The sequence below is a fragment of the Cavia porcellus genome, unplaced genomic scaffold (genome assembly GCF_034190915.1).
Source record: "Cavia porcellus strain 051 isolate PalLab524CR breed Dunkin Hartley unplaced genomic scaffold, mCavPor4.1 scaffold_7, whole genome shotgun sequence".
NCBI lineage: Eukaryota > Metazoa > Chordata > Mammalia > Rodentia > Caviidae > Cavia > Cavia porcellus.
Genome location: NW_026947490.1, coordinates 27,735,402 through 27,753,955, shown reverse-complemented (window position 1 = coordinate 27,753,955; position 18,554 = coordinate 27,735,402). Strand labels below are relative to the sequence as shown.

Genomic DNA, 18,554 nt, shown 5'->3' with positions numbered 1-18,554 from the left:
TGATCTCAAAGGCTTTATTTCCCCAGTGTGGGGAAGCTAGGAATGAGGTCAGTGGTCCCTGTCAGTAGTCCCCAAGGACCCTCCTGTGTCCCCCACTTGGGGCAGGATCCTCCAAGGACTGGCAGCTCGGGCTGCAGTCTGATCCTCCCAGAGTGGGGCTGGTACTGGGAGGAGCCGGGCCTGCTGTGGCTCGCATGGGCAACACTTCCTAAGGTGTCCCCACTATGGTCCAGGAGCCTAGGGTCCAGCTGAGAGACAAGGCACAGAGGTGGCCCCATCAGGGCCTTGATCTAGGGCAGGACACTGGGGGCCACTCTGTGAAGACCAGCAGCATTCAGTCTGCAGGGAAGAGAGAAGAGAAGTCACCTCTCCAGTAAGTGACAGAGGAAGAGAAACAACAGGAGACTGGCAAACAAAGAAACCCAGAAAAAGCAGCAGAGATGGCATAAAGGAGACCAGAGAAGGACCAGGGACAAGGGAGGTCAGTGACCGAAAAGGAGCCACTGACAGCGTTACACACTGACCTTTGGACCCAGGCCTGGAAGGGGGCGGTGGCCCACCTGGTGGCAGCATGGCAGAGCGGCTTAGGGCCTCGGCCACCCACTCCAAGACACGGCTACAGTGATGGACCTGGGGAGTAGGAGAGACACCCGGGCAGAAGGGAACCCCACTACCTGGATCCCTGCCACAACCCCCCGGCCAGGCCCCATGCCTCACCTCCCGCTCCAGCCCCTTCAGACGCTGATCATACTCCCGGATCTGCCCCAGTTGCTTCAGTGCTGTGTCCACCCTAGGAAAATCGCCCCTCAGGCTGGCGGCCCCGCCCACCCAGAAGCCCCACCCACCCACGCCACCGTCCCTTAGCAAGCCCCGCCCCCGACTCCTCCCTGCTGGTCAGGGAATAGCCCATGGCCAGAAGCCCCGCCCCCGGCCCCGCCCTCACTTCTGAGACGTTCGCTTCAGTCGCTCAGTGTCGCTGTCCCGCTTGTTCCGCGCACGGGCCAGCAGGAAACTCTCCTTCTGCACTGACTCCCACGTCAGCAGTGTCCGCTCGGCTTCCTTCGAGAGACGCACACCTGGTAGGCGGGTCCAAGAGTCAAAGGCCCCCTGCAGCTTGGGAGCGCCCACTCCCGCTGCGTCCCCAGTGCGCTTCAGATCCCGCCCCTGGGCGGTCCCAGAGCAGCACCGCCCAGACTGGCTACGCCCACTGGTCCTGGGGGCCTCCTTCCACACCCGACTCTCTCCTATTTATCTTTCTCCCCAGCCCCGCCCACTGAGGGCCAGGTTTCTGTGCTCACGGAAGTGCTCGAAGGCGGGAGAGGGAGGTATGCTGGACCGGCGGCTCCTGCGCAGACGCTTGATGAGAAGTCGCACGTGGGAGATGACTATAAAGGGCGGGGCCAGCGCAGGCCGAGAATGGAATTCCCGGATGAGGCTGTAGCGTTGTGCTTTCCAGTAGAGGTCGCTGTTGCCCTGTACTTTGCCAAACGTGTAGCTGCCAAAATCAGAGGTCAAGGGTCATCCACAGTCAAGGGCAGGTCAGGAGTTGGGGTGGGGATCAAGGTCAGATGTCAGGCAACAAGTCTTCGGAGTCCAAGGCAGCAGACAGATGTTAGGGTCAACAAAATCAAAATTATGATCGAAGGGTTAGATGTCAAAGGTCAAATGGGGAGGACATTGTGGATATATGTAGAGATTGGACGTGGAATTATAATCAAGCCCAAAAGTCAGCCTGAGGACTGGGGATGTAGCTCAGTGATAGAGCACTTGCCTAGCATGAGGGAAGCCACCATGGTAGAAATAAAAAGGATTATAAATGAAAACTATTAACAATTATATGAAATTGGATGTGGTATGCCTGCCTATAATCCCAGCACTCAAAGGCTGAGGCAGGAGGATCGCTGAGAAATTGAGGACAGCCTGTCTCCAAAAAAAAAAAAAAAAAAAAAGAATATGTCAACAAATTGATAACTTAGATGAAATGGACAAATTCCCAAAAACACATAAATAACACTAATTCTGTAGGAAATAGAAAGTCTCAATAGACATCAAAAGTAAAGACATTGAATCACCAATCAAAAAATTACCAATAGCCAGGCGTGGTGGCTCACGCCTGTAATCCCAGCACTCAGGAGGCTGAGGCAGGAGGATTGTTGTGAGTTCGAGACCAGCCTGGGCTACAAAAGTGAGCTCAAGGCCAGCCTGAACTGCATAGTGAGACCCTGTCTCAAAAAGACAGAAAAAAAAAAATTACCAATAAAGAAAAGCACTGAATGGGGCTAGGGATTTAGCTCAGCGGCATAAGTGCCTGCCTTGCAAACAGGCAGTCGTGAGTTCGATCCTCGGTACCCGATAAAAAACGAAAAAGACAAAAAAAAAAAAAGCACTGGAGAGGGGCATTGTGGCTCATGCCTGTAATCCCAGCATTCAGGAGGCTGAGGCAGGAGGATCATTGAAGTTCAAGACGAGCCTTGGCTACAAAGTGAGCTCAAGGCCAGTCTGAACTGCATAGAGAGAGTCTGTCTCAAAAAGACAAAAAAAAAAAAAAAAAGACAAGCACAGGAGCCGGTGGCTTCTTTGGTGAATTATACCAAACATTTAAAGAAAAAAATGCTTTACAAATTCTCCTCAAAAATTTAAAAAGGAGATAAAATGTCCATGAGACCTGCATTACCATGATACCAAAGCCAAGTGATAGGAAAGTACAGGCCAATAAGCTTTATGAATATAATACAAACAGCCTCAGAAATAACAGCAATCAAGTCCAGGGATTTATATTAGGAAATTAATGGCATTTCAACATTTGAAAATCAATCTGTCTTAGCCCTGCTGGCATACTACAACCTTACCACTCTGGGACACTGAGATAGAAGGATCATAAGCTCAAGCCCAGCCAGTATAACTTAGTGACTCAGCAAAAGCTTAGTTCAAAGTAATAATAAATAAATATAAAAACTCTGTGCAAAGGCCCTGGGTTCCATCTTAGTACACACACACACACACACACACACACACACACACACACGAAAACAAAGCAATTCATTTGCAATAACTTCTACAAAAATTAAGCACCTAGAAATAGACTTAATGAAGAAAGTTCAAGAATTGGACATGGAAAATTACAAAACATTGCTGGAATACTCTGTTCTCTTCAGATTGTATAAATATTAAATGCTACCCAAAGCTATCTCCAGTTTAAATGCAATCACTAAAGAAATCTCAACAATCTTTTTTGCAGACATGGAAAATGCAATCTTTAATTATTATGGATTTGCAAGGAGCCCTGAATAGCTCAAATAATCTTAAAAAATAACAGTTGGAGAGCTCACACTTCCTAATTTCCAAATATGCTACAAAGCTACAATAATCAAAACAGTTTGGTAGTGCCATAAGGACAGATGCACGGACTCACAGACTAAAAGCACAGAAATGAACCATTAAATCTATGAATGTTATAGGGCAAATTGTGTCTCCTTTAAAAACATCCTCAAACCAATCATAGTGGCACCTGCCTGTAATCCCAGCACTTTCGAGAATGAGGCAGGAAGACTGCCCTGAGTTCAAGGCCAGCCAAGGTTACATAAATGAGTTTAAACAACATAGTGAGGCCCTGCCTCAAAATAACAAAACATATGCTCACATCCTAACCTCTCACAATATGCCTTTATTTGGAAATACGGTTTTTACAGAGTGATTAAGTTAAAATGAGGTCTTTAGGGTGGTTGCTACTGTCACAAAATGGGGAGATTTGGACACAGGCACATACAGAGGGATGAAAGCAGAGATTTCAATGATGCATCTGAAATCAAAGATCAGGGGAGACAAGCATCAAACAGATTCGCCCTTAAACTCCTCAGAAGAAACCAACTCTGCCACAACCTTGACATTGAATTTGTATCCGGAACTATAAGACAGTATATTCTTGTTATTTAAAGACTTTCAGGTCTTTAAATAACGAAGTCTTTCAGACTTCGTTACAGCTGCCCTAGGAAACTAAAACAGCCAACTGATTTTAACAAGAACACCAAGTCTAATCAAAGAGGAGAAACAATCTCTTGCACAAGTTAGCCTGCAACAAGTAGATTTCCACAAGCACAAAGAATGAAACTGAGCCCTTACCAAACATTATACATAAAAGCTTAACTAAAACTGGAGCAACAGCAGTCTCTACATAAAGAGCTAAAAGCATAGAACTTGTAGGAAAAAAAGTCGTGAAGGCTTCGTGACTTGGATTTGGCAATAGATTCTTACGTACAACCTCAGAACTATAAGCAACCACAAAAAAACCCAGATAATTTGTGCTTCATCAGAAGCAAAAGCTTTGTGCACCATAAGACATTATCAAGCCAGGCATGGTGGCACACACCTGTAATCCCAGCACTCGGGAGGCTGAGGCAGGAGGATCGCCGTGGGTTCAAAACCCTGTCTCAAAAAGACAAAAGACAAAAGATATTATCAAGAAAAGGGAACGACAACTTACAGAATGGGAGAAAATGTTCACAAATCATAAATAGAAGTTTATCTGTAGAAAATATAAAGAGCTGTGGCAATAACAAAAAGACTGAGAATCTATTTTAAAAGGTGTGAATATGCTTTTCTCCAAAGAGAAAACAAGCACACCAGTTAACAGAAAGAAAGGTGGTCAGCACCACACGGTCACTAAAGAAATACAACTCAAAACCACAGCAAGACACCACTTTCCCAAGGCCAGGCTGAATATGGTTTTCACAAAAGTTAAATGCCAAGCTGGTGCAGATGTGGGGAAGCCAGAAACCTCATCCTGATGGTGGGAATGTAAAATGACTCAACTGCTATGGAAAAGAGCGGGCAGATCTTCAAAAAGCTAAACATAGAATTACAGTATAACCCTGCCATGCCACGGCTCAGTGCACAGCTCAAAGAAATAGAACAGGGACTTGAACTGATGCCTGCATGCTGACAGTCATTGTGGCATTATTCACAGTAGCCAAAAAGATGGAAATGACCCAACTCTCTGTGTCAGATGGATAGGTAATTAACACACACACACACACACACACACACACACACACACACACGCAGACACACGTGCAGATAGTGGAATATTACTCAGCCATAAAAATGCATTGCATTCTGAGTAACCCTGAAGATGTGCCAAGTTAAAGAAGCCAGAAGCAAAAGGACAGATAGCGCATAATCCCATGGACAGCTGTGTGAAACATGTAGGACAGGCCGATCGAAAGACACAGATGTGTTACCAAGGGCTGGAGAAGGGAAACAGGAGTTTTTTGTTTTTGTCTTTTTCTTTTTTTATCAGTACTAGGGATTGAACTCACGACTACACACTTGCAAGGCAGGCGCTTATACTGCTGAACTAAATCCCCAGCCCCGAAACAGAAGTTTTTAACAGCACACACTTCTGGAAATCGACTGTGGTGAAGCTGCAGAGCACTATGAATATAATTAATGTCACTAAATGGGTCATTTAAATTATATGTATTTGGGGCTGGGGATTTATCTCAGTGGCATAAGTGCCTGCCTTGCAAGCAGGCAGTCCTGAGTTCGATCCCTGGTACCGATAAAAACAAAAAAGACAAAAAAAAATTGTATGTATTTAATCTCAATTTTTAAAGACAGTTTGGCCATGGCTAAGGGAGATGAGTCTAACGTCCAAGTGAGGAAGAGGGTGCAGCGGTCTGAACCGGGTGAAGGGGCAGTGGGTGCTGGGGCCTCACCTGAACATGGCGATGAGCAAATTGAGCAGCAGGATGTTGGCCACGAGCAGGAAGACGATGAGGAGCAGCACCACCAGCCAGTTCGCGTATTGGGAGACGCAGGAGCCTGCTAGGCGCCCCTCGGGCTGAGCCCAGGCGCCCTCCTCAGACGAGCAGTTCGTGAGCAACATGTGAGCCACTGCAAAAGCAGACACTCAGGGGCCTGGCAAAGGCACTGCCAGGGATTGGAGCGGGGACCCGGAGGTCGGAGGCCAGAGGGAGGAGGCAGGTCCCTACCATCCATGTCCTCCTGGGGGATCTGCCCAAAGATCTGCAGGTAGGGCCGGTAGAAGACGCGACGCAGGATACTGGGGAGATCACGGTCTTGGGGCCTTAGCAGCCCCTCGGTGGCCACACCGTAGGCGACCAGCCAGACACCGAGGAAGAAGAGGAAAAAGAAGACATCCTTCACCTGCAGAAGAGGAGGATGCTGCTGAGCGCGCTCTGCCCTACCCATAGCCCCGCCACTATCAACACTATACCCTCATAGCCACGCCCACCTGCCAAAGCCACGCTCCACAGGGCCCTCCCTGGGCCCCCCACCAAAGCCACACCCCCTCAGGCTCCACCCTCCACCCGCCCCTGGCCCATAAGGCCCTCACCATCTTGCTCACGATGACGATTTTGGGACCCAGCTGCTTGTTCACAGTGAAGATATGCAGCAGCCGCAGCGTGAAGACCATGAAGTCGATGCACAGCACGGTGCGGCCCAGGTCATACTGACCCATGGTCAGCCTAGGGTCGGGAGACACGCAGCAGGGTCCCTGGAGGCCCTCGGAAGAGCTGAGGCCTCTATGGGGCTGGACCCAGAACCCTGACTTGCAGGGGGTTTATTCAGTTACCAATGCACATGGGGCACAGGTAACCGACACCCGTAAGTAAATGGCTAAGTGAAGGATTAGGGTCATCAAGCCTGGAAAACTGCCGAAAGTAGGCGGGATGGCCTGTAATGCCTGTTCTTTTTTAGGAAGCTGAGGCAGGGACATCAAGTGTTTGAAGGCAGGCCGGGCTACCAAGTGAGTTCAAGGCCAGCCTGAACTACACAGTGAGACTCTGTCTCAAAAAAAAAAAAAAAAAAAAAGATGAAAATGATGACATGGCTACGAGATTGAGAAAGGCAAAACGTCCTTAGCATTTCTGCCCAAAATGCAGAGCCTAAATTTATTCCCAAAGGAACAGGAGCCAAACCCACATCAAAGGTACCCAGGCCAGCCTCCACTGGGCACTCAACAGGACGCAAGGCACAACAGCTAACGACAAGAAGAGCTGACCAGAAAGGCAAAGGGCCAAGAAAAGGATGTTGGTGGGACAGCTGGTGGGTTTTAGGTGTGGTTTCCAAGTTTAGATCATGTCCTGTGGTGACATTGGGAAGACCTCGATTATAAGAAAGTAGGGAGAACTCTTTGGGCTGATTCTGCCACTTTTTTTAGTATCAGATTTTTTTCAAAATGCAAAATTAAAGAATAGAAGAATGTTGACGATAGCATATGAAAATGAAAACACAAGTGCACAGGTGCGGTGGAGCATGTATGTAATCCCAGCTCTCAGGAGGCTGAGCCAGGAGGATCTTCATGAGTTTGAGTCCAGCCTTGGCTTCACAGTGAGCTCACAGCCAGCCTAGAATACATAGTGAGACTGTCTCAAAAAAAAAAAAAAAAAAAAAAAAAAAAAAAAAAAAAAAGCCAAGGAAGCACAAGGTGCTCAGTTTCAATTCCAGTAACCCTCAAAAAAAGACAAGCCTCAAGTTGCAAGAAAATACTAAAAGAAGAAAGTTACTAGAACACAGAACAGGAGAGAGGGAGGGAAGGATGGAGGGCAGGTACTCAGTGAACTGTCATATGAAATTGTGGGGTGGATAAAATATGAAGATCATAGACATAGGTACCCATGTGCCTAGTAAGCTTACAACAAGTAGAGTCACATGAACTAAAACCAGAGGAGGTCATCTTTCCCTGACAGATGCACAGAAAAATGAAAAGTCAAATTGAGAACTAGAAAATGTTAAAGATGGACAGCATCAGGCATTACCAAAAGCATCTTCAAGGGGACACTCTTGTGCTCTGATGGTGGCCCTGTAAGTGGGCAAAGCTACATAACAGGAAATCTGGGTCAATAATGTATGTGCCCTTTGATCCACCCACTTTCCATCCGGGATGTAAATTTTCATTGTTTAGGAATCACAGAAATAGAAGTAAGTGGGTGTGGTGGCACATGCCTGTAATCCCAGCACTTGGGAGGCTGAGGCAGGAGGATTGGTTCAAGTTTGAGGCCAGCCTGGGCTACACGGTGAGTTTAAGGCCAGCTGCAACTACACAGTGAGACCCTGCCTCAAAAAAACAAAACAAAACACACAAATAGAAATAATCTAAATATCCATCTAGAGATGGCAAAATACAATGAATCAGATGAGCATGGTACTGTGTACCTGTGATCCCTGCAGTTAGAGAGGCTGAGGCAGGAGGATTGCTGCAAGTTTGAGTTCAAGGCCAGCCTGGGCTACATAGCAAGACCCTGTCTCAAAATTAAATAACTCAAGGCTGGGGATTTAGCTCAGCAGCATAAGCGCCTTGCCTTGCAAGTGTGTGGCCATGAGTTTGATCCCTGGTACCTATGAAAAAGAAAAAGACCAAAAAAAAAAAATTTAAATAACTCACTCATTAATAAAGCAATTCATCCATTCAATTGGGGAAGTAAATGGAAACTTCTCCCTAAGATGGAATGCTTCTCACTTTGATTTTCTGCCACCTGGAGCACTTGATAAAATATTCCAAGCAGAGCTGGCAGTCCTGGAGCACAACAGAAAGAGCCCTTGTCCTTTCATCTCAAAAGATACTTTACACCAAGTAAACAAGGGTGAACAGAAGCAGCAGTGTGCTCTGTCTGGATAAACACTTCACGTCAGGTGACTTCAGATCACCGTAACCCAGCACGGAGGGAGCTGCCTCCTGCACCAGCTGGCAGAGCTTAAGCAGTCATTGCTGTCACCCAAGTCTTTTGCTTTTTTCTTTTCCTTCGCAGCACTGAAGATGGAACCCAGAGCATCATGCATGCTAGGCAAGCACTCTACCACTGAGATGCATCTCCAACCCTTTTTATTTTTATTTTGAGACAAAGTCTCATTAAGTTGCTCAGGCTGACCTCTGACTTGAGATCTTCCTGCTTCAGCCTCCCGAGTAACAGGGATTTTGGGTGTGCATCACTGCACCTAGCACAGGGAGGAAGGGAAATGGCAAGAAGGAAGGAGATTCATTGGAGAGGAAAATCCAAAGCAGTTGCCATACGACTGTAACTTCATCTATCTTGAGTAGAAAACAGAAAGAGATCTTGAAGAAACTTAGGATAATGTTTTCTCTCATGAACTTCAGAACTTTGTCTCACTGCCGTATAGAAAAGAGTTAATTCATTCATTAAATTCTGGCAAAAAGCAATCTGTCCTGTCTGATCTTGAGCCAGTGATGGCTCCAATCCTGTCCTCTAGAATCTGTGGGACATTTTCAGAGAATAAGATACATTTGCAAATACTGACAAGGGCCAGGGATGGAGCACTGCATACGCTCAGTACAGGGAAAATAAAAACCAAGGAGACCGCCCTGACCCCAAGCCCCGGGCCAGGCGGCAGCCAGGGTGCTCGGGCCCCTTACCGGCAGCCCACGCCCAGCAGGAAGCAGGTGAGGGCCAGCAGGTCACACTGGTTCCAGGTGTCGGCCAGGTAGCGCTGCAGGTGGTGGCGCAGCGGGATGTGGCCAGGCCGGGGTCCCCCGCTGGCCAGGCTGCCCCAGCCACCGCCCAGGCCCTGGCGCAGCTCCTCGCACAGCAGCGTGAAGGCCCAGAAGTAGAGCAGCAGCTCCCAGGCGCAGGGTGACCCGGGTTGGAAGTCGAGCAGCAGCACGCGCGCGAAGAGCAGCAGGAACAGCAGGTAGCTGACCACGTTGCCCAGGAAGGCGGTCACTGGCGACCCCCAGAAGCGCAACCAGCGGCTCAGGCAGCAGCGCCCTGAGCAGCGCCCCCTGTGGCCCGGCTGCTGCACCTTCTCCGTGGGGTCCCTGGGCCTGCGGAGGGAGGGGTGGAGAAAAATGAGGAGGAGGAAGAGGGGAAGAAGGAGGAGGAGGGCTCAGCCCTGAGCCCTGACCTGCACCAGGAGCGATCCCTCCCCTTGGCCAGGCTCACTCACACCTGTGATCCCGGCACTCTGGAGGCTGAGGCAGGAGGATCAATTGCCACACCTGCATGGCCAGGGTCCCTGTGTGACCTGAAACCTCCCCTCCCCTCCCCTCCCCTCTCCTCCCCTCCCTTCCTCTCCCCTCCTCTCCACTTCCCTTCCTTTTCTCTTCCTTTCCTCTCCCCACCACCCCCTCCCACCCAAATGAGGAATGAACAAGGCCTTCTATCCCACTGAGCTACATCCCCAGTCCACTTTTATTTGGAGACAGGGTCTCAAAAGTTGCCCAGGCTGGCCTCCACCTCGCAGTCCTCTTGCCTAAGCCTCCAAAGATATATATGCACCCCCAGCCCTGGCTGCTGGGCTTCTGACTCCGGTATCCAACCTCTGACCTCTGAAATCTCCTCTGTCGAGTCGCTGATGATCCGATTCTGGCTTCCGCGCCCCACCTTTCCAACGCTGACTTTTGACTCCTTCCTGTCTAGCTTCTTCTCCAAATCCCTCTTCTTTCCCTTCACAAACTCTGACTTAGGCCATTTGCTGACTCAGAATCCAAAATGGCCTGTGACCTTCTCGCTTTCCTGAGACCACAGATTATCCAGCCCAGGCTGCTCCCGTAATTCTTACTTCTCCATATCTGATCGAAGACCACACAGCCAACTTTGCCTTTGAGTCCTGCCCTGAGCATCTGCTCAGATCTCTCACCCTTCTGGCCTGAGTGCTGATCCTCCATTTGAATTTCTTCCTCTTATGTCTTGGTTTGTTTGTATGGAATTAGAAATCGAACTCAGGACCTCACACTTGCCAGGCAGGAACTGTGCTGCTGAGCTATGTCCCCAGCCCTGTTCCTCTTATGTAAACCCAAATGAATTCGAGTAGTAATAATCAAGTCAAAATTAACAGGAAAGCTGAGTGCAGTGGGGCATACCTGTAATCCTAGCACTCAGGAGGTTGAGGCAGGAGGATTTCTGTAAGTTTGAGGGCAGCCTGCGCTACACAGTGAGATACTTTTAAAAACCTGAGTAATAGGCCTTACTGCATGAGAATATTAAATGACCTGACTTTCAAAATAAATTAGCACAATAGCTGTCCATTGTGAATATTCTATAACTTTAGCTATTAGCCCAGCTGTCATTACATAGTGCTGAATACGGGAAGCCACTAGGCCATCCCTGACCTCCAGCATGATGGCTTTTATATAAACTTCCTCTGTGGCACTATTTCTCTTAGATTTTCTCTTTTATCTTGAACATTTGCTTTTTGTCTGTTTGTTTGTCTGTTTGTTTTTTGGGGTTTTTTGTTTTGTTTTCTTTTGTTTGTCTTTTGGAGACAGGTCTCATTATGCAGTTCAGGCTGGCCTTGAGCTCATTTTGTAGCCCAGGCTGGTCTCAAACTCACAACGATCCTCCTGCCTCAGCCTCCTGAATGTTGGGATTTCAGGTGTGCACCATGACACCTAATTTGTAAGCTTAACTTTAAAAATACCTTTATGACTACCACAGCATCCTATCAGAGCAAGAGCTCAAGGGTCAGGAAAAACAAAAACAAAAAAGCCCTAAATGAACATCTTCACCTGACTCTACTTGCTACAGAGGACCAAAAGCACATGCAGCCTGAGGCACACGGGCTTCCTTGGTGGCAGAAGCAAATCTCCAACCAGGCCTCAAGCTTGACATTTTAGAAACTTCCAGAGGCTTTGCACCCAGTCCCTCCTGGGATGCAGAGGCCACATGTGTCCTGAAACTGCCCGGTATGTACACACACACACACACACACACACACACACACACACACACACTGTGCTGGGAGTATCACTCACCCAAAGGGACCCTCTCCATTAATGCCCGTGTCCATGCCGATGTCAGGGGTCCTCTGTGTGGCCTCCTCTTCTGGTTTCCTGGCAGGGAGGGAAGCACAGAGAAAGAATCAGATGGGGATCTCTAGAATCTCCCAAATTCTTCTCCCAGAGACACTGCAGACAGAGGTGGCCACTAGACTCACCCCAAAGAGACCCTTCTCCAGACCACAACCAGAAAAGCAGAGGAGCTGCCCCCTTCCCAGATACTGCAGGGAGCACCCAAAAGATCCACCTTCCAGAACATTCCCCCCAGGGCAGGGATGGAGAGGCCCTCTCCTGGAGAAGGAGCACACCAGAAAGGCAGGCAGAAGTGAGAAGGAAGAGCAGCTAGGGACCCCGCCTGCCAATCTCGACCCAAGGAACTGACCTGAAGGTGATGAGGTTGGTGTAGATTAGTGGGGGGCAGAAGAAGGCGAGAACCAGGGCCCAGGTGGGGGTGGTGCTGTCCATCTCCCCCCACCACTTCTGTGTCAGCAGAGACTGTGGGGATGGGCAGGATCAGGAGTCTGAACCACCCCTCAGCCTCCACTAAAGCCCTGATGGGGCGCAGGGCAAGTGCCAGTGTGGGGGTCACAGCGGTGAGGGCTTGGGGGCAGTGGTCAAAGGTAGGCACCTTGCCCAGAGTTTGCAGTCAATGTCTAAGGAAACCATGAGCCAGACCCTGGGCTGAACAACTTCCAGGGATTAGCTCACTTCATCCCAGCCACGCCCTCAAGAGGGCCATACTGGTATTTTTTCTTTTCGAAGTCCAATGCAAGGGAAGTGACCCCAGGAAACATAGTTAGTAAATAGGAGAGCTGGAACCTGCCAGTTTCTCTGCTATTTGAAGCAAGGGACTCTCGTAATTATTGAAATACCAGCCAAATCGTCCTGATAGATGAGGATAACACTTCCTGTTCACATAAACAAAACTGCCTGTTGGGTGTACAGAACTCTGTTGAGGGTGCAAACGTCTGTCCTCTGGTCAGATTAAATGAGGGCCCCTGAGGGCCAGGTGTCACAGCACAAGTTTGTAATCTCAGCACTGGGGAGGCTGAGACAGGAGGAGGATCATGATTTTAAGGCCCGCCTAAGCCACATAGCAGGATCAAGGCCACCCAGAACTACAGAGACCCATCTCAAAAAAATAAGTGAAGGATACGGAGAAAGTTTACAAAATGTCCAGTTGTTGGGATGGAAGAGAAATCTGGGGCAAGTGGTACTGCCCTGGGGAAAAAAATTTCCTGCAGGAAGGGTGGGATTTCCTAAACAAAACTTGTCTGTGTTCAGAACACTATGTAATTTTTTGTTTTTTATTTTTGAGACAAGGTCTCCTATATAGTTCAGGTTGGCCTTGAACTCACTATGTGTCCTAGGCTGGCCTCGAACTCATGACAACGAGCCTCCTGCCTCAGGCTGCCCAGGGCTGGGATTACAGGTGTGCACAACCACAAGCAGCGAGTGAAGTCACTCTAACTGTTGAGAACCAAAACTGGGGGACCTCTTAAGTACAACGGACTTCCCCTGAGAGCAGCGGGAGCTCCTCCAGCAGTAGTGGGTGAGACTGCAGATGAGGGCTGGAGGAGGACTTCCTGCTAGAAATAACAGGAATTCCTTTACCCAGGGGGACTCTGTAGGGCGGTGGGCTTTGCTGTGGAAAGACTGGCATGGGTGGGAGTGGGTCTTAGAGGAAGATCAGCCCTTAAGAGAGGAGCCAGCCAGCCCCAGGAGGGAGGTCCTCAGGGCAGGGTCTGCTCAAGACCAAGGGGCGTCCCCAGAGTCAGATGCTCACCTGAACCCCATCCTGGGCAAAGAAGGCACGAGAGTCCGCCTGCATGGCAAGCTGGAGGCAGGTGGCATCACCCCAGAGGGGACAGCGGCGGAGGAGTAGACGGGAGGCCCTGTGCTCGTTGCTGCGGTAACACTCTCCAAAGAGGTCTGGGGACAGGGGCTGGGTGAGGGGGCAAGGGAAGGTGCAGGCAGAGGGTGCACACAACACACCCACCCCGCCCTTCCCCCAGCACCCCAGGCTCAGCTCCCAGCCGTGGCCCCCACGCACCGACACCCATGCTTTCAAACTTGGCCGCCAGTTCCTTCCGCCGGGCCGCTTCCTCAGCCTCAGCTTCCTGGCGAGCCATCACCCGGAGCAGCAGGCAGGCCCCGAGAGCAGAGGACACGGCATTGGAGCCCTGGGGACACAGGCAGTGCAAGAAGGGTTTGAGTGAGGGGTAGAGGAGGGGGCGGAAGTTAACTGCGGTCATCAGAGGCCGGGGGTGAAGTCAGTCTTTGCTGGGGTCTGGGGATTTAGCTCAGCGGCATAAGCGCCTGCCTTGCAAGTATGCGGTCGTCAGTTCGATCCCCCCCCCCCCCCCCGTACCGATTTAAAAAAAAAAAAAAAGTGTTTGCCGAGATAGATACTCCATGGTTCCACTTGGGTGAGGTCCTGGAGCAGTCAGATTGGCAACAGACAGAGCGGGATGGTGACTGCCAGGAGCTTGAGCGAACTGGAGTTATCATGGGTAGAGTTCAGTTTGGAAAGAAGTTCTAGAAGAAGATAACAGCAGTGTTTGCACAATAATGCGAACACCGCACAAATGCACACTTGAACTGTTAAAATGCTCATTTTCTTTTTTTTTTTTTTTTTTTTTTGTTTTGAGATAGACTCTCACTGTAGTCCAGGATGGACTTGAAATCTTTTTTTTTTTTTTTTTTTTTTTTTGGTACCGGGAATTGAACTCAGTACTGTGTGCTTGCAAGGCAGGCACTTGTGCCGCTGAGCTAAATCCCCGGCCTGAACTTGAAACCTTGATCCTTCTGAGTGCTAAATTTTCAAGTGTACACCATTATACCCGGCTTAAAATGGTAAATTTTATGTATATTTTATAATTGTTTTTTAGTTTATTTTTTGAGACAGGGTCTCACTATGTAGTCTAGACTGGACTTGAACTTACTATGGCCTCGAACTTGCAGCGATCCACCTGCTCAGTCTCCCGAGAGCTGAGATTACAGGGGAGTGCCACCATGCCCAGTTTATTTTATAATTTTTTTTAAAACAAAATTTGTTGACAAGAACACAGAGAAGATGAAACTGCTGTATATTGCTGATGAGAATGTAAAATGCAGCAATTACTCTGGAAAGAAGTGTGGCAGTTCCTCAAAAAATTAAACACAAGGTATCTTAGTTACTTTTCTCATTACTGAGATGAAATACCCAAAACCAAAAGTTAAAGGAGGAAAGGTTCCTGGCAAGCACAAGGTTGTGAGTTTGATCCCTGGTACAAAAAAAAAAAAAAGGAAGGAAAGGTTTATTTTGCTCACAGTATGTAGAGATTTCAGCCCATAATCGGTTGAGGTTGAGGGCATCACAGAGGAGAAACAGTTCATGGTGGGGAGAAGGAAGCATAGCAAATTGAGCAAGGGGCCTTAGCATCTTTCCTCTGCCTCTTTTATATTCTGTCTAGACTACCAGGATTAGGACAGTGGCAAACCATCAAGGGACCAATGTGGTAATCACTCACCCTTAGTCCTAGCACCCTTGATCCTAGCATTGAATCATGAGTCACACCCTAGAGCGAGCCACCTCTGAAAAATCCCCACCTATCGCCAGGTGTGGTGATGCACATCTATAATCCCAGCACTTGGGAGGCTGAGGCAGGAAAATTATTTCGAGTTTGAGATCAGCCTGGGGTACAAAGTGAGCTCAAGGCCAGCCTAAACTGCATAGTAAGACCCTGTCTCAAAAAAGACCCCCCCAAAAAATTCCACCTATGACAGCATGAGGCTTTGGGGAACATCCAGACACAGAGCATGACCACAGGTTACTGGACAACCCAGCAATTCCACTTCTAGATAAATGCCTAAAAGAGTGTTGAAACATAACTTGTACTTGAATATTCATTGCAGCCTTATTTTCAATAACCAAAAGCCAGAACAACCCAAATGAATGGAGGGATGGATGGATAAAATGTGGTCTGTTCATGCAATAGAATATTGTTCAGCTATAAAAAGGAATGGAGCACTGCTAGCTGCTGTAATATAGATGAACCTTGAAAACATGCCAAAGAAAGAAACCAGTCACAAAAGGTCACACTGTGTATGGTTGCATTTAGATAAAATGTCTGCAATAGGCCACTGCATTGAGACAGAAGTGGATTATCGGTCAGCAGAGGGTGGGGGAGATCTGAATGCGGACTGACTGCTTAGGAAGCTAAAGGTTTCTATTTCTGGTGGTTTAAAGTTCTGGAAGTAGGTAGTGTGATGATTATATAACACTGAGTGTACTAAGTGCTTCTCCAATGTATACTTCAAAATGGGTTCAGCAGTGAGGCCGGGCATGGTGGTGCATGCCAGAGACACCCGCTGCTTAGGAGCCTCAGGCAGGACCACAGGGTGGAGCCCAGCCTGGGCAACCAGCAAGACCTTATTTGGAAATATAAAAAAGCTGAGGAGCTGAGGATATAGCTCAATGGCACAGCGCCTGCCTGGCAAGCACAGGGCCTGCACGCCCTGGGTTCAGTCCTCAACTCAAAACAAACAAAAAACTTAAGTGGTGAATCTTACATGAATTTTTATCTTGATATTTAAAAATCTCAGTTAAAATATCAGAACCTATGACCAGATGTGTTGAAACAGCCTATTATTTCTTGTTTGTTTGGGGGTTTTGTTCATTTTTTGGTTTTGTTTTGTTTTTTGAGGCAGGGTTTTGTTCTGTAATTCAGGCTGGCCTTAAATTCACTAGTAGTCCAGGCTAGGCTCAAACTCACAGCACTCCTCCTATCTCAGCCTCCCAAGTGCTGAAAGGAAAACCCGTTGTAACAGAGGTCCTATCAGGATAATTCTCTGGCATAAAAGCAACTTCATTTTGGATCCTATTCGAATCCCGTGATTGTTTTTGTACTTGTCTCATTTCTCAGACCTCTCTCCGAGGTGCTCCACCTGCTGTGCAAGTAGACTGGGGACTGTTTGGAAAGGACTCCTTGTGTCAGCTACCGGGTCAGGTCCAACCTTCCACAGGAAACCAGTGTGAAAGAATGAGATGAATCTCTGTGTGACCGAATGCCCAATATATAGTACTGTGCATTGTTCATGGAAAAATCAGCTTATGAAAAATGCAAGCTGTGGAGGAAATAAAAAAAAAAAGACGAAGCTGTGGGCGTCCCACATCAAGGAGTGAGGATGCAGTGTGGCGCATTAGGTCACAGGTCAGGGCATCGTGCAGAGAGGCCAAGATGCGAGATGGGAGTCAACACTCACCATCTCCCAGAAGTACATGGCCATCTGGGCTCTGTTGAGCAGCAGTGCCCAGAGGAACAGATCGCTCCAGGGCGCCTGGCCAAAGCTGGCTTCCAGTGAGGGTTCTGAGGTGGCCCAATCCGAGAGCAGAGAAACCTGCAGGTGCGGGAGGCGTGGCTAAGGATGCCACTTGGGGCCAGATGTTCCATGGCCCCGCCCTCTCCTGTGTGGCCCCTCTCCTCCCGGCATGGCCCCGCCCCCGGACCCTCGGAGTGCCCTGCACCTCTCCAGGCTTACACTCTCCCTGCAGCCTTTGCCGGTGTGCGGGTCCCGGGCGTTTACGGTGGGGTACTTGGGCGCGCACGTCTCCCCCAGCAGCGTCCTCAGTACTTGTCCCACCTGAGGCGGCCGGAGCTCGTCCGCGCCCCCCTTAGGCCCCGGGGATTTGGTGGCCACCCCGTGGGCCGCCTGGTCCAGGAGCGCTCGGATGAGCGAGTGCGCAGGCGCCGCGCTGTAGAGCTGGGCCAGGCGCGCGGGCGTCAGGAAGTGGCCGAGGCTGAGGCCGTGGGAGATGAGCAGGCGCACGAAGTCTGGGCGGTCGTTCAGCAGGGCGTCCATGAGCGACGCCTCCAGGTGAAAGGACTGCCGGGAGAAGATGCGTGGGGGACGAGGTGAACAGGGACCGAGGCCGGGGGGCTCCAAGGCTGAGGACGGAGATGGGGCCGCCCCAAGTGAACGATGAACTGGTGGAGGGACAGAAGGAACAAGCGGGGAGCAAAAGAACAATCGAGATGGATGGGCAGTGCGGGGAAGGCTGGACGGTCATAATGGGGAGCAGGACCAGGCAAGTGTCCAAAGGCTGGGGGTGAGGGGCACGGAAGCTACGTCTTGGCCAGATCCTCAAACCCCAGGCTGTGATGCCTCACCCGCCACTGGATGTCCCCCCGGAAGAGTTCACTCTGGGCGATATCCACGCGGTTCCAAGCCACAGCCAAACGCAGCTCATCCAGGTAGGCTGAGGCCTCAGAGCTCCGACAGGCTGGAAGGTGAGAGGGTGCAGGGACAGGGAGTCAGGGCAGGGTAAGAACAATGGGTGGTGCTATATCCTCGGCCCTTTTACTTCCAGATCCGGTTTCCCTAAATTGATAAATTGTTCAAACTGGACTCAAACTTGGGATCCTCCTGCCTCAGCCTCCCAGAGTGTGGGGATTACAGGCCTGCGCCACCATGGCCAGCTCAAGTGTGAGGTCACTGAGGCTGGCACTCAGACCAGTGGATTGAAACCACCAAGCCACCGAGGAGCATCACTTACTCATATCACGTCTCTTGGTGTTCTGGGAAAGGCAGGCTCTATACCTGGGAGACCTCACAAAAAGAAAGAAGCAACCATAGCAGAAAATGAGGCTGGAAAAACCCTGAACATGAGCATAACTCCAGGAGGCCACTGAAAACAGCACAGAGAGCCAGGTGTGGTGGCTGCAGGGAACCAAGGCCCTCTGCTACAAAGACGACCAACTGTGGTACCCTGCGGCTTCGTTGTCCCTGATAGCAGCTGTGGGATAAAGTTCCAAAC

The 18,554-nt window shown here is 49.5% G+C and overlaps 1 protein-coding gene across 2 annotated transcripts in view; it reads right to left on the bottom strand.

Annotated features, from left to right (window-relative positions):
* Nucleotides 1-18,554, bottom strand: part of Trpm4 (transient receptor potential cation channel subfamily M member 4) — a 31,585-nt gene continuing 13,031 nt past the window's right edge. The window contains exons 10-25 of one of the 2 annotated variants that reach the window (XM_063253070.1): nt 17,908-18,020; nt 17,279-17,623; nt 17,003-17,137; nt 13,809-13,938; nt 13,542-13,687; nt 12,138-12,250; nt 11,732-11,809; nt 9,395-9,802; nt 6,356-6,488; nt 5,991-6,165; nt 5,715-5,892; nt 1,299-1,495; nt 944-1,076; nt 718-790; nt 525-630; nt 1-339 (exon numbers count right to left, since the gene is read on the bottom strand). In XM_063253070.1, the coding sequence (XP_063109140.1) occupies nt 335-339; nt 525-630; nt 718-790; nt 944-1,076; nt 1,299-1,495; nt 5,715-5,892; nt 5,991-6,165; nt 6,356-6,488; nt 9,395-9,802; nt 11,732-11,809; nt 12,138-12,250; nt 13,542-13,687; nt 13,809-13,938; nt 17,003-17,137; nt 17,279-17,623; nt 17,908-18,020 (2,468 nt within the window). In that variant the 3' untranslated portion in view covers nt 1-334. The remainder of the gene's footprint in view (nt 340-524; nt 631-717; nt 791-943; nt 1,077-1,298; nt 1,496-5,714; nt 5,893-5,990; nt 6,166-6,355; nt 6,489-9,394; nt 9,803-11,731; nt 11,810-12,137; nt 12,251-13,541; nt 13,688-13,808; nt 13,939-17,002; nt 17,138-17,278; nt 17,624-17,907; nt 18,021-18,554) is intronic. The other variant, XR_010048676.1, reaches the window with a different exon arrangement.